This window comes from Calidris pugnax, unplaced genomic scaffold (assembly GCF_001431845.1).
Source record: "Calidris pugnax isolate Ruff unplaced genomic scaffold, ASM143184v1 scaffold36, whole genome shotgun sequence".
NCBI lineage: Eukaryota > Metazoa > Chordata > Aves > Charadriiformes > Scolopacidae > Calidris > Calidris pugnax.
Window position 1 is genome coordinate 4016113 of NW_015090825.1, and position 15967 is coordinate 4032079.

A 15967-nucleotide genomic window follows, 5' to 3' on the forward strand; every position below is an offset into this window, starting at 1 on the left:
ATTAAATGTGCGATTAAGTGGTCAATTAAAATCTCTGAATTTTCTTTCAAATGCCTGCTGACAAACAATCTTTGACCATTTTCCAGCACATCTGCTTAGTTAAAGCATCATGAGATCACGTGCCATTTTCTGGAAGTAGGCAAATAACTTCTTGGTAAAGGCAGATTTGTGAGAATCTCAAACTGCTCAGGCGATTTATGGAAACCAACAGGTTCTCTGGGTAGATGTTGCAGCAGCAATGGATCTCCCTGACTCTTCCCCCTCCTAATACTACTCCTCTTCTGACAAAACTCCTATGATTAAGAAAACAGAAGCATTTCTGGCAAAGAAGCAACCAAAGGCAGCCGGTGGTTCATTTAGGACTATGAAACAATAGAAGCAGTGGCTTAATCAAAGACAAAAGAAACAAAACCAACATTAAATGAAAGGAAAATTAGGACTTCTATCATGAAAACAGCGGTCCTGTTCAGCGCTTGAGTACTGGCAAGAGTTTCTGAGAACACACGCTTTGTAACCTCTTTGGGAAAGCACCAAGAAGATTGTGTTATAATTAAACCCAGTAAATGCTTCTAGAGGGTATTCTTTGGGAAAGGAACCAACCATATGCATGGAGAGATAACAGGTAGACTGGTAGTTGGTGAAATAAGAAGACACAAAGGAAGTCTTCTAAATGTATTTGATAGGAGTGACAAATGGAAGACTAAAGCCAAAAGGGAATATTAAATAACAGAGGCAGTTTTGAGGTTATTTTTGATTTGATAGGACTTAAGCAAGATGCAAGACCATCTGTGTCCAAAGAAAAAGCCTCACAAAGATCAGGATTGAAAGAGAGAAACCTGAGTACCTGATGGAAGAGCAATAGTCAAGACTAGTTTATCAAAAGAGCTGCTTATTTTTGAGGAGATGGGTAAGACCAGGAAATTAGACTAGAGCACAAGCTCCCAGGTAGCTACAAAAACATTTTCAGAATAGCTACCTATATGTGGATTAAAGAAGCAAACATAGAGAGCTGTCTGCAGTAGCCTTATAGCTGAGGCCACAGTCATTTTATGTGATTACATCGATGTTGTCCAGTCTCAAGAGAAAGAATGAATAAGATCATGCAAAAAAAAAAAGGTAACAGCATCTGGCAAACAGCTGCAGCAGCTCAGTAGAAAGCTCTGTGTCATGTCCAGTGAGGGGGCCATAGTCATCTGGCCCAGCCCTGCTGCCCTTGAAACAACTCTTTCAAGGCTTGATAAGACTGGAAGGTGACTCAGAATTAGGATTCTCGTTTTTTCCCCACTTTTTTAAAGAAAGGAGGGAGTTGACTGTTGTTGGTCGAGAGGCAAATGTGGCATGTGATAAGATGCCGCGGTGTCTGATCTGAGGGACAGAGGGAGTCACAAAGAGAGGAGAAGGGTCAGCAGAGTTGGTGGTGAAACCATAGGTGGTGGAGGAGATGATGGAGAGACAAAAAGATGCTGGTCAGTAGCAGAAAATGTGTGGGATTTGGGGGAGGAAAAGATAGAAAACTCTTGGTGGCAGGTGGCTGCAAGTGATCAGAAGCCTAGCAAGGGGATCAGAAAAATGAGGAGTTGGACACTGACTGATGGGTATGTAGGTCAACTGCATCAGAACAGCGAATTTTAGCTATATAGGCATAATTTGATCCAGACTTTCTAAGAGAGAATTGGAGTTCCAGGCCACAGTGAGGAAAAATGACATTATAAACCCATGGGATTTAAAAAAAAAAACACAGAGGAAATGTAAATTTGAGATACCAACACAGGTGAAATTTGTCAAAAAGAAGAAAATTGAATGGAAGACAAAAAAAAAATGGAAGAGAGGGTGGAGAGCAGAATCCAAGAAGCAAAACTGTGGATAACATCTGCCTTCTAACTGTTGCTGCAAATTTATCGAATCGAGAATGTGTGTGAAACTTTCACTATTTTGGAGGGGATTGCCTTTTTTTTTTTTTTAGGTTAAATACATACAATTCATTTGTCTGCTGTCGACTTGTTCATGACAGACAAATACAATATAACAGATTATCTTCCATTAAAAAATTGCGGACTTGGGTCAGCTGCCATGTAACTCATTCAGTGTCGTTCCCTCCCAAGGGTTCCATCTATCCCCACAAAATAAATTCATGTGTACTAAGTTAGGGGTTTTTCATGACTAGGCAATATCCCTGTTCCCTGGAAACTTGCAGTTGTTATTTGTCTTTGTGAACCTCCCCTTTGAAAATGCCAAATCCTTTAAATTAATGCTTGGGAGGGTCATATTTTGCATTTCAGTTGTTGAAAAGACCTTGCATTTATAAAGCTCCCAGAGGATCAGCAACCACAGTTTATTATGTAAAAGTGTGCTGTGCTTTCTATAATTTGGGAGTTGACTACTCACATAATCATAGCTACCAACATTCAAAACTTACAGTATTTTTTCATTCTTTTATTTATTTTTTTTTCATCATAAAATACAGCTTATTTTTAATATGGCTAGATCCTGCTCTCAGTGAGGTGTTTGTGTTCCCTGGTACAGAACAGATCCCTGGCTAGTTGAAGTAAAGTCTTCAAAAAGTTTTAGAGGGTTAATTTTTGGTCAGTGGTCAAATTTACTTCATTCATTATCAGCTGTGAGGCATTTGAATTATCATGGGCCAATTATATTCAGCTTTCCTTTTCAGCAGGACCAGCTTTATCATAGGAAAGACAGCATAGTCTCAATGGGATTTTAAAGAGAGCATCAGTATCTTCAACTGTCCTTAATACCAATTTCATTTTAACATTTGATTTAATTAAAGCAAACAAAATTTTTAGAAGCAAACTGAGATTCTTGGAAATAAGGACACAGCTTTCCTGAGCAGGTAATAATTCCAAGGGAGGAAATGAAAACAACTGTCAGTAAAGGTAAATTGAGTTAATATGCTAAGATTCTTGTGTCTTGGTCCAATAGTGCAGAGCTTGCTCACTTTCCCCTGTGCTCTTCATTGAGATTATAAGGGAAAAACTGAGTATGGTAAGAGCACGGTGGTGTTTTTTAGTGAAATCTAGCAGAGAGAAAATGCCCAGGATGTCAGCTTCCCGGTTTCTCTGATTTCTACCTTAAGGGACACTGAATTAACTCCTTTATTGTTGCTATTGTGTGTAACCTGCAGCAACCTATTTAGTTCTTCTGTCACAGCTCCTCCTGCATAAAATGCAGAAACATTAAACATGTAATTATTATGGTCATATTGGTTGAGTGAATAATTAAGGTAGATAAATAGTCAGCTGAATGCATTTGCACACTTCTGTACTCCCATTTTAACCACAGCCTCTGGGTCCTCATGTACTTAGGTGGTCATTGTTACCATCTGAGTTTCCCTCAGCCCCATGTGCTGGACTTTCCATGTGCTTTGTGGGGCAGAGACACGTTATTTGTTGTCCCCAAGTACAAACGGGAGTCTTAACTGCACACTTATTTCTCCCCCTCCAGTGTTTCATAAAAAGCATTTTGATTGATAAAACATTAAGTAGGAGGAAAACTAACTTTATTTTCTGTGATTCCTATGGCTTTTTTATTTTCTTTTTTTTTGGGGGGGGGAGCGGTGGTTAGTTTTTGCATCCAGCTCAGCCTAGACAGTAAAAGTCTCTATCAGTCTATTTCTTTATGTCTCCAGTCCACTTCCCATTCTGGTGTCACAGCCTAAGACAGTTTGCACTGTTTGGGTTCGTAGCGTTGCACTAACATGTTTTTAAGTTTAAAAAAGAATTCAGTGTTCAGCAAAAATTTTACATGAAAATCCTCTCTTTTCACATTAGATTTAGTAAATCCCCTCCCTTTCACAAATGAGAAATCAGGGCCTAAACTATTCTGACAGCATTTCTAAGTTTTTCACTTTCGAAGCTTTTTGTGTTTTATAAATCTAATTAACTGTAATAAGAAAATAATAGGACATAATGTTTGTTTTACAAGGTGATTGATCTCTTGGCAGCCTGGCAGACTCTTTTATTGATTGGTTGGTGGATAATGTCAGAGTGGATATGTCCTGGAGGAGAATAGCTGACACCTAAATCCATGTGTGACAGATTACCATCTGTGTTGGAAGACAGGTTTCTTCGTAAAATTGCAAAGATAACAGGTGAAAATGGAGAAAGTGACATGAGGGAAATGTGTTGAAACCTGCCTCAACCTTTCTGGGCTCTAAGAGCATTTACACAAAGCTCTCTATTTTGTGGGCAGCCTGTTTTAAGGATGAGGGAGATTAAAATTTAATTACACTCATTCCTGTCTGCCCAGTCGAGTTTTAATTCTGTTAATTAGGAAAATGCCTTGCCCCGCAACCTAACCATAAAGCTAATTAAACAGAGAACCTTCATTTGCTACTTAGTGTAACTTCACTTCAGTAATGATTATCATACATTACAGTTAATTAGCACTGTGGGAGGGAAAATGAAGATGTCACTGAAGTGCAAAACTCAAATTAGAGGTGCTGTAATATATGCCTTGTTTCATTTGGTAGCTATCTGATGCAGGGAAGTCACACACTACCCTACCTGCCTCAGTTTCACATTTCTTAAAGGAGAATTAATTAAACTTATCTCTCCTGCAGAAGTGGTGTGTAGGTTTAATGCTCTGAAGCTGATAAGCTGCTGGCCTTTGAAATCCTCAAGTGGAAAACACTGCATAAATAGAGCTATTCCTCCCTGAGACGTGCAAAACATGTTAGAGGCAGCGAACTACACACAGTCACAGGTGACGTGGTGGAACAGCACCCGTACTACCTAAAGACAAGGCTGCTGTGCAGTTCTGCACATGTTTACAAAATCTTCCAGGGCAAAACACTACCAACATGGAACGGGGCTGCTGTATCAAATCGTTCGAAAGCCCAGACCACAAATTAAAAACAACTGTAATCTCACTAAAAAAATTTGGCAGTAAATGACTTTGACTCAAAACGCTTTGCTCAATTAGAATAATCCGTTTAAAAGTATTGGTCTTGAAAATATCAAATGATAATTACCAATAACCCATTATACAGATGGAATAAAGTAATGAGGTGTTACAACTTGCCCATAAATCCATGGCAAAACTGGAACTAGGATTTCTAACTCCCTGTAAACTACCAGACAATAGCTGGCTTTAGGTTTTCTGGAGGGAACAGCAGAACCTAGGTTCTACTTTGATTTAGATTTTCTCACAGTGGCACTGAATCCAGTGAGTCTGAGGATATGAAATTATCTTTATACCTTAATAAAATATCCCTGGCATACATTATTCAAAACACTACGGAGAATGTTATTTAGAGCATTGCAAGTGTAGCCTGATAGATTATGTTAACATTGATCCCAAGTTACTTAATATGTTTCGAGTTTTATTGCAAAGTGATGGGCAAATATTGAAAGAATTGCAATTTGAGCATTGGTGGCTTTGGTAATATTTGTCATGTAGAGCAATATGAAGAACATGTGTTTTGTGCAAGCCTGTGCTGATTGACACACTGTCTAAGCAAAGTAGCCTGTTGGGTTGTGCACTGGGCTTGAATTCAAGTGTGGATGAGTTTGTTTTTCTGTGCCTCTATTTCCCCACCTCTGACATGGGCTTAAAAAGTTATGTGGCTGCTTTATAAAGTACTTTGTGGTCTGTGTGCATCAGGGAACTAATACCTGTGTCAACAGGGCAACACTCATTATAAGGTTTAGGGGACAGTGGTAATTTGTAGAAGCATGAGAAAAGAGAAGGAAAGAAAAGCAAAGGAAAATTACAAAAACAGGGAATAAGACGAACTAGCAGACTAGCCCACTTTGCAGAAAATAAGTCAATATTGTTGTCCACTGCATGCTGGTAATAGCATTATTAATCCTAAAATGCTGTCATTAATAAAAACAAGAAGGATATGAAGTTTCTGTAATTATTTCAGGTTGATCTGGGAGTATAATATTTTCCTGGAGCTAGGTAGCATTTTAAAACTGCAAAGGATTAGACAGACACAATCAGTTCAAATATTTGTCCAGCCATTGAAAGGAGAAGCCTCACTTCCGCCTGTGATGAGGCTTTGGAAATCTCCATATCCATCATTGTTCAACAGCTAAGTGAAGACTGCACTTTGATTACCCTTTCACTTGCCTGTAAGCAGCTTATGTGAAACACTAAATTCTAAGTTGCCTGAAATCCCTACTTTTTAATTTGTTCTCTGACTTGTATGCAGCAAGGCAAATCTTTGTGAGTTTATATGTTCACACACGCACACACTCTGATCAGAACCACATTCTTCCAAATATGAATTACACTGAGCATATGTGAGAAAGGTACAAGTGGGACACGAGCAGTCATTCCTATTCATCTTCACAGGGACACGAAAATAAAAATAACAGACTGCCTGTCCCTTCTAGTCAAATTGCGGCAATGCAACTTACCACACAGCATCTGAATTTCTGATCTTTATTTGAAGCTGATGCCCTCATATTTTGAGATCCTCAGAAAACTTAGGATAAACATTTATTTCAGAAATATTTGATTTATTCCTTTTTCTTTCTTCTAAAATCATAGCCCCTTCCATTATTCTGAAATTAGCTTTTGCGTGTCCAAAAGTATATTGAGAGCTTTGTGAAGTAACTACAAAGAATGGGCATTTTAAAAGAGTTCTTGGATCTGTGTACCAAAACTGTGACTTATTAACAAATGCCACAAGGCTCTAGGGTGACATAAGCAGATCCAGAGAGTAGTTGTGCTTGACTTCACCACAATGTCTGTCTTGATGCCAGGCCTTTGCTTATGGGATTTGCTGCAAGCCCAGACTTAGACGTTAACAATGCACATGGAGATGACAGGCAGCCACAGAAGCTGGAGTGGAACTTCTCCAATATTTGTGAATAGCGAGACAACCCAGGGTTTGTCTCTGGCTTCAGATGGGCCCACAGCTTTTGTGATGGTGTCGCTGATTTCCATCTCCAGACTAATATTTACAATTGGGGTTTTTTTCCCCCAAAATATTACAACTTTAAAGAAAGTTTTAGCTACCTTTGTGCAAATGTTTGCCTTCGTTTGGTTTTAGTTGTATGGGCAGAGGGGATTGAACCATTTTCAGGGCTAATGGGAGGCTCGAGTGCCTGGCTGCCTGGTATGCCATACCTTCATCTCACTTTTTGAATAGTAAATTTTAATGGTTTTTCACAGGCCTGTATTTTCCATATCTGCACGTGTCCCATCTATACTGGGCACATCAGTTGGCATTTGTAGCAGATCAGCAGCTTGTATGAGCAAGGTGTCATTTAATGATATTGGCTCACTGCATTAAGAGAAGTCCCTTGGGATTTTATTGCTAATGTCCTGAAAGCCCATCAGACCTCCTAGTCTGAAATGACCAGCACGTTGTCTGAACCCTGATCATTAGGGCATTTTACATACAACCCCCATAGAGAAATAGAGTTCTTTATGTACTTTTGCATTCCTGGGGATACAGAGGAGCAAAGCACTAGGGAAAGGTTGAGCCATTTTTTTTCTGCAACCTGCATTATCAGTTGAAAAGGAGCCACTTGAAAACTATGTTTGAAGACACCAGGTTTATGACATCTCTACAGACAGTCCCAATAATGGCATGGGGATATTTGGCTAAATAATTTCAAAGCTGGTAGAGATTCCGTGATGGGTTTCCACTGTTTTCTTTCACTACGTGATAGGCAGATGTGCATACTCTCTGTGAAGTTCAAACAGGCACTTGACAAAGTTGGGTACCAGTCAGTTTAAAGATAAATGGGGCCTCACCTTCTCACACAGTAGAATCATTTGTTTTCACATGGCTCATAACATGAATTATTTATAGCTATGGAAAGAAAAATAGTGGGGATATAGACTCAGTGCAATTTCTATGAACCAGTTAGACATGATACGGTTGGATACTGCTCTCTTCCAAGTGAAATGCAGCAATGCACTGCTCTCCATAGAGTGAAATAATTTTTACATGCCTTGTCAGTCTTGCTATGGCCGTGGAAAGAAATACAGTGAAAGCAGAGACATTGGCACTGTTTGTGTTATTTAGAATGTTTTTTCAGCTAACAGTTTTGACCTCTATTCTGTTTTGATGGTCCTGATTTCAAAAGGCCACGTCATGTTTTCCAGCAAGAAGAAATGAATAAATACTTTCTTTTCCTGTGGACTCTCCCAGGTTTTACCCAGGTCCTGGTTCAAAATTATTCTAAAGAATTGCTGGTGTAAAACTGATACACTGTATTGTCAGTGGAATTACAATGATTAACAGCTTCAAATCTACCCTCTGAGGCCAGGAGGGTTTCGGTTTTGTCCCTTATGGTCTTTAGAGACCCTGAAAAGAAAGTTAGTGAGACTGGAATTTGGAATTTAACGTGTGAGATCCAGGGGCAATCGTTTAAAACATCAATCCTTACTTCAGAATGGTGTTTGACAGGCTGCAAGTAATTTCTGCTTCAAGCGGTCTCAGGCAGCAGAGTAGCCCAAAGGTCATGTTGTTCTTATCATGGGTAAAAGAGATCTTCTTCATGATGGATGACTACTCTGTGTGTTTATGATGCATTGCATATTAGAAATTTGAATTCACAATTCCATTTATCCGACAGCTTTATCAGGGCAAGCTAAACTATATTTAGGTACACCTGTGCTGTACCAAAGGATGGGACTGTTGTGGTAATCCATCATAAGACCTGCAACGCAGTCCCAGATGCACATACTGGAGCTGGGAGGAATAAGTTCTACAAATGGGAATGCCAGACTGGAGGAATTGGGCCAAGAAGTCTTGTGTTTTCACTGCTGTTCTTGACCTGTGCTGGTGGTCACAGCTGAAACCAAATGGATGGCTGCCTCCAGTCTCATGGTATTACGCAGAGCAACCCTCAGTGTGTTCTTCACCAATTTTACCAGGTTGGGAGCCCAAGGTTATCCGTTCTTGACAAGCCTAATCACCAAAACTGGAGAACCACAGACAACAAACACGACTCCTGGTTTCAGATCACTTTGTGAAATTTGTTACACGAGACATAAAGGTTTGAGGTGGTTTTGGGCAAAACACTCAGAGTGTAATACCACCAGAGGTGCTACCCACCATTTTACCCTCGTGCTTTTGATAGTTATGAATGCAAAAGGGTTCAGAGGGTCTCTGAGCGAATTTACTTTCTTTGCTAGAAATGCAGCTCATAGGCAAACCTTTATAACAATATACATTGTTCTTGCTTATTTGAGTAGTACATTCTCCTGAGCATTTTTCTGTCAATGTCAGTGCAATGAAGTGCTGTTTAGAAGAGGTCTGAATTTGCCTCTCAGCTATTAGAATTTCCAGATTTACCTCCTCATTCCTCTTGCTGCTGTTTGTATTTTACATGCAGAAGCTTGGTAAGAGCCATACTCCTCTCCCATGTTGGTAATCATGTTTTCAAAAATGAATGAATGACATCTACTAAAAGTCATCCTAAAGTCAAGTAATTTTAAAATGTGTCCTTCGTTCACCAGCATCATTCTGTCTTTGATAAATTTCCATCTCCACATATTAGCTCTTTTGGCACCTAGATTTGCATTTTGCAGGATTTGCTTTTTAAATGGCCAGCTGTTATCTTAAAGTTTCAAAGCTCTTAAAGCAAGAAACTTTTCAATAGGAAACATCACTCTCCACTCAGTTTTCTGAAAGATCTTGTTTTCACTTCCAGAATTAGGCAGCCAAGGCTCTATGTCATATTTCTTCTTCACTGTATGCATTCCTAAAAAGAGCTATTTTCGGCAGCTTGATCATCTCCTGAAAATAAAAAGTGCATTTTTAATTTTTCAAATAAATGTGGATGCATTGTTTTGTAAGTGGAGGAGGATAGAAAGATGCCCTGCATTTCAAATGAGGTTCTGTGACCTATTATATACTTATTGCACAAGCTTTTATGCGTTGGAAAAGGGACTGGTCATTCCAGTTCTTCAACACCTTTGGGAGAAGTTACAACGTGGAGGAAGGAGAATCACCAATCTGAAATTCAGAACAGAGGTCTTAATCAAGTTCATTAATGCGCTTCGTAATCATTATCTAAAGTAAGAGCCATTGATCCCATGTTTCACGCATATAAATGGCTTTTAAATAAAGGCAGTAGGTGCTCTGCCCGCAGTTATTCAGTGCTCTGCCTTCTGAATAACTGAAGAAGCAACATTTCACATGCACTTGCAGTCGCTCTTCTATTATACCATATCAAAAGGTCAGACATGTGAAAATGGATATTGAGTGACAGTGTGTTCATAGAGGACAAACTAGCATATAATGCTAATTCAGAACAAAAGCATCAATACGTTTGTGTACATTGGGATAATAGAACTATTTTTTCAGAATTCAAATCTGGTTTTCTTTATATTTGTTGTTACTTCATTTTTTTATGTTTTCTTGGGTTTTGATGGTTCCTACATAAGGTAAGGGATTCACACCTTACACAGGCTGAAGTCTTCTGTCAGGCAGACCACTACATCTACAAAGAAGCTTCCCTGAATTTTCTTTAAAATCAAGGTGCCTCAGCTAGGGTTATCTGGAAGTTCCAGTTCTGAAAGAAATACCTCTGTCCCCAGAACAGCTCAGCCCATAGCTCTTTCATCAGCCTTGCGAGAAAGGTTTGGGAAGGGATACATCTGACCAACATGATTCCTAACAGGGACAGCAGCCTTCTTGGGGATCTGAGTAAACTCCTGTGCTCCTGCCCTGAACTGCTGAATTGCTGTCGTGAACTAAATTTTTGCCTGTTCATTCTTTGCAGACATTGATGAGTGCTTGGTAAACAATGGTGGCTGTGACCATTTCTGCCGAAACACGGTTGGCAGCTTTGAGTGCAGCTGCCAGAAGGGCTATAAACTGCTCACAGATGAACGGACCTGCCAAGGTAATCTTATTTTAATCTTTGTATAACTGACATGTTATTTTCCATGGATTTTTTTTTCTTTTTTTCTAATTGTGTCATTTGTACTACAGGTTTTAATCATACTGTCATAGGAAGTGAAGTTAGAAAAGACCTACCATGTTCTCTGGTGGGGTTAGATTTTTGGAAATGTTTTGTTTCATTGTTTTTAGCAGTAGGAATGCCAGTGTCCTGCTGAAATGTGAAAATCTACATGGTGTAGTGGAATAGACTCAGGCAAAGAGCCTTACATTCAAATCCTCTAATTTGCTATGATCTTAATGGGACAGAGGCTTATCTTATTTACACCGGAGTCATTTAGAGTATTTTATTGGAATAGAGCATTGCAAAATTTAAACTGAAAAAATTGTGAGCTCTCCTTTGCCTGACAGAAAATGTGTTTATTGAGGGATAATGGAGGTGTTTTGTGAGAACTCAAATGGAGTTGTGTTTTATATTGTTTGCTGTGCATGTCATGATTTGTTATCTAAGTCATATGATGTTATATATATTCTATGACTAGTTAAGTGTATAACCATTTCCGACTAAAGTACTGATCACGTACCTTTGAAAAAATGGCAATTTAAGGGCTTGAGCTCTATAACTTTACTCTTTTAAAAGCCTCCTAGAAAAGGCTAGAAAGATGAGCATGCATCGGTAGAGAGATAAGGGGAAGGAGGACATATTCGATTAAAATTTTGTGCAGGAATTGTCTTCTTATTGATGCGTAATTATTTGCATGGGTTTTGAACATGTAAAAGTTATGAAGTCCAAAACAGCATTAGCATTTTAGAGCTGCTTTGTCCATCAATAAAAGAGCAACCAAAGTCTGAAGATAGATGTCATTCAAAAAATTTTCCATTGCATCTCATTGGTACTTCCACCCTGATTCCCTCCATGATTAGACACAAAGGAGTCAATGCGAGGTTGGTTTCAAGCTGGGACAGGATGGGAAAAGCTGCGAGTGGCACAGTTAGTGCCACATGACTGGGCAGAAATAAAATTGTAGGATCATGTCAGACAAGAGTAAGTTGTCAGGTTTTGATGTACCTGCTAAAAATAGGGACAAAATGTTAAAAAGAAATGTTCCTTTCGTGATGTATTTAGAGATAGTTAGGAATACTTTCTAGTTCATGAGTTTCATGTGTCATGACATGCTCTCACTGTGGTATCAGCCAGAAGTTTCACCACTGAAGTAATTGTAATTACACCAGTGAAAAACACAAGAGAAAAGTCAAGCCCTGCATTCTTGTTAGACAAGAGGTGGTGCAAAATGTATTTGTTCATTATGCAAAGTCTTAGTAATAGGCTTTGAAAGCTACATGTAAATAATCAGATATCTATGGTGATAATGGGAAACCAGAAGCAACTCTGTAAAAGTTGTTCAACTGAGTTTTGTTTCTTTGTGTGCCTGGGCTACTGCATAGGTGAGTCGCTGGTAACAGTACATACCATGCAAGGAATGAAGCAGTAGTTGATGTTCTCCTCTCCTGCATGTGACCAGACATGGAAATATGAACATGATCTGGCCATTCTGCTTTTTCCATTGTCAGTGAGCGAGGACTGGCAGTCTGTCTGCCTCTGCATGGTACTTCCACTGATTCATGAGCTTATCTGTTGCTGTAACAGCGAGCCCAGAGAATTTTTGGGTGGGGGAAGTTCCTCCGGTCCCTGAAACGCTGGTTCTTCATACTGTGAAATGGTGAGGAAAAAGTTATTTCCTGTTTGAAGTCTGAGGTATTTGGGCCCCAGACACTGATTACAGCAAACGTGGAATGATGCCTGCTTTGTGGAGGGAGCACTGCGATAATTTAGTTCCTGTCTGGTGCTTAAGGTGATAATTGGTGACTCATGCAGTCAGTAGGCCTGCTAACAAAGAAGGAAGGTGAATATAGTTCAAGAAATCACTGATGTGTGAATCACCTGTACTTTCCTTCTTCCGCTGCGAAAAGAATATAGTTAGTGGAAGTGGTTATAGTTATTAATGTCAGGTCTGACAGAAAAATGTGGTTTGGGGTTAGTGGCTCTGCTGGAATATAAATCATCCCCGGGTTTTTTTGGTAACGGCTAGTCAACACTGACCATAGAAAACATTACTGAGAGATTTAGGGAAATTTATTTTGAGCATATTAGCCTTTCCAATGCATGAAATAGAAAAGTCTAATTTGTATTTATAAAAGGCACTGTTGTTCATGTTGCATCTGTTGTTTTGATTCATAATAGAGTTTCTATGACTTACAGTCTTGCTGTCAATATTGCCTTTCTCCGCTGGTTTTCATTTTAAAATAAGGATTTCTTTCAGTTACGACTCAATGTGTTTACCAAATACTAATTTAGGACCTTAGAAGTCTACATTGTTTGGGGCTGAGTCCTATTTAGTTCAGGTGGCCTCCCCAGTGTATAGGGAGTTCATCTCCAAATGAGATCATCAAGGAACAGATTCTGCCAAACTTAGGCAAAATAACTGTGGAAAGCAACTGGCAAACTTGCCCTTTAACATCCTGCAAAACCCTTGGATAAGTCTGTGACTGTGTCTGATTCGCAGGCAAGAATCAGTGAAGAGCGAAGTCGCAGAGATACAGTTCATGTTAGCAACATTTTTCACACTGTTGAAAAATACAAGTAAGCTGTTGCTGCTTAACTTTCTTCATGTGGTCATTAACTTCAGCACAAGCTAATTTGACCTGTTTCAATAAAAAGGAGGTCCCTTCGTAGTCTCTGTGAAATTCTGAGGTTGTCCCACCTCATCTCATTTCCTCCATGTCCTTTCATTGTAGACCTCAGAGCTGACTAAGATTGCAGGGAAATTGTATCAAAGTCTCAGACTTTGTTCTGGTTGTTTGCAGAGCTTCCACCCCATCGTACCAAGTGCCTTAGACACATTCATCCTCTCTGTGAAGGGGAAAGTATTTCTTTCTCAGTTTTTCAGGCAGGAAGGGTGAAGCCAAATATAGCAGCTCGCCTAAGATCACACATATGAATGCCTGGGCTGCCTGGAGAATAAATCTCCAGTTTTTGTGAATCTGTCCATCGCAAGAATTTTTTTTTTCTCCTGTGATTGTGCTTATACCCTGATATGAAAATTCATGGGTTTTCAGGAACTCTGAAGCTTGCTGCTCACTTGGTGCCACCAGCTAGCCACCCTGCCTGTAGAGTGCTTGTCTAAGCAGCCCTTGCGTTTGTAAAGGGCATTAAAATGTTCTGCATTTGTCTGTTTACAGCTAAACCATTTTTAGCCCTGGCTGCAAAGAAAACCATTGTCAATCACAGATTACTTCTGCTGGGGAGTGGTTCTCACGCTGTGGCTCCTTGTTAGACAAGGAGAATGTGGGGGTTTCCCTTCCTTTCCCCTCCCCTGCATTCCAACCATTTGAAAGGAAACTTATTTGTAACCCAGAAGGTGAAGAATCTACATTGCCCTGCCAGTGATATTGTGGAGACTAATACTGCTTTCCCAGAGTCTCTCTTTTCACGCAAACTTAAAAACAGATTTTTTTTTCTCCTTTGGCAGTGAAATCACTGTATGACAATACCAAACCCATCTATTGTGTGTTATTTTAACAGATCCCTTAAGTCTAAGGTATTGTAAATTCTTTGATACCGGAAGAAACGGTTGGATCTGTTTGTATAAACCCAGCAAAAGAGGCCTGCATCTCCTTTGAGCATGTAATACAAACAACATAGCTATATTTATAGCGAGGAGAGCTTGTGTTTGTAACCTTTGTGGTAATTAACAGCAGGACAACAACTCAGATTACTTTTAGAACCACATCAGCAACAAAACAGCAAGCAAGACTGTTTAAAGCTGCAATGAATGTGTGTAAGCGCAGACATAATTACCTTAATCCTCAGCCAATATGAGTTTTAAAGCCAGTTAACTTAATTGCTTATTCAGTTTCTGTTTGTTGTGCAGTGATCTCGAAAAAAATTCGACAATAAGCAGTCTCTCTGCTCCACTCAAGTTCAAGCTTCATTAAACACCCAGAAAAATGTGTGAAATTCTATCATAAATAATTTTCTCTTCCTGCTGTAAGAACTGCCTTTCGCAGAGCAAGACAAGGAGGGATGGCACACGCATTTGTCCTAACTGTCTCCAGGGAGTGGTAGAGTTGGAAAGATGAGTTATATTCAGAAAAAAAATGCTTTTGGTGGGAACATCCAGTGATCAACATGTAATACTTCAGCCAGCTAAATCTACACTGTCACCCTCTGCCCCTCTCCACCTCAGCCCAAAATAGAGTGAAATCCTCCTATGACGAAGAATTTAAACTTTTGCAGGGAGGAGTTCAAGGCATTTACATCATTTTAGTCCACTTACAGCCTCCAAAGCAGGCTGAAGTGGGGCTTGATGATTGCTAGATCTCACAGACGTGGCGTTCAGCCACAATGAAATCTGCCCAAGTATCCTTTTCACCAACCATTCAGCCACTGTAAAAGGAGATGGTTGTCCACCAGGTGAAAGTACCTCAGGGGCATGTGGAATACCTGCACAGGCAGTCTGGCATTTTAGGGCCCTCTTTAAGGCCGTGTGTTCACACACAGTAGGTGACAGCATTTTTTATTTGCTTTGATGTATTGCCTGATCGACTATGGGTTATTCTTTACTACCTTCCTACCAGATTTTAAATGAATGAGGTTGACTTTTTTGTAACGAGGCACTGGAATATAGGGCTTCACAGTCTGCTTTTGGTAGTGCTGGTGTCTGTCCAGAGGAGATACAGTGATGCAGGTTTATACAACAGGAAATCCCAAACAGAATTTGCCCCCCTAGCTTCACGATGTATTGAGTCTTCCCTCTGGTAATTTTCTGAGGGCACATTTTGCTAGAGGTTTGGGGTTTTTTAACACTACAAAGCTATCCAATAGAAGTCCAAGTATAGCTGATTTGAGGTGGCTTTTTCCTCTCATTACAAGACAAAGACATGAGCATATCCACTGTCATAATTGTGTATCTGGACTTGTTCTTCCTCTCTTCGGAAAAAAAAAGGGTTTTTGTATGCCCCACTGTATCCCCCCTTCCTCTCACCTCAGCTTCACTACCAGATAAGTGTTCCTCAAAAACCTGGTGTTTATGGAGTGGAGCAATTGGAAGTGATGACTAGAGCCAAGGATACAGTGAA

General features: G+C 39.7%; 1 protein-coding gene across 1 annotated transcript in view; it reads left to right on the forward strand.

Moving 5' to 3' along the window:
• Nucleotides 1-15967, forward strand: part of SCUBE1 (signal peptide, CUB domain, EGF-like 1) — a 266905-nt gene that overhangs the window by 198033 nt on the left and 52905 nt on the right. The window contains exon 11 of the mRNA XM_014940071.1: nt 10710-10832. Within this exon, the coding sequence (XP_014795557.1) occupies nt 10710-10832 (123 nt within the window). The remainder of the gene's footprint in view (nt 1-10709; nt 10833-15967) is intronic.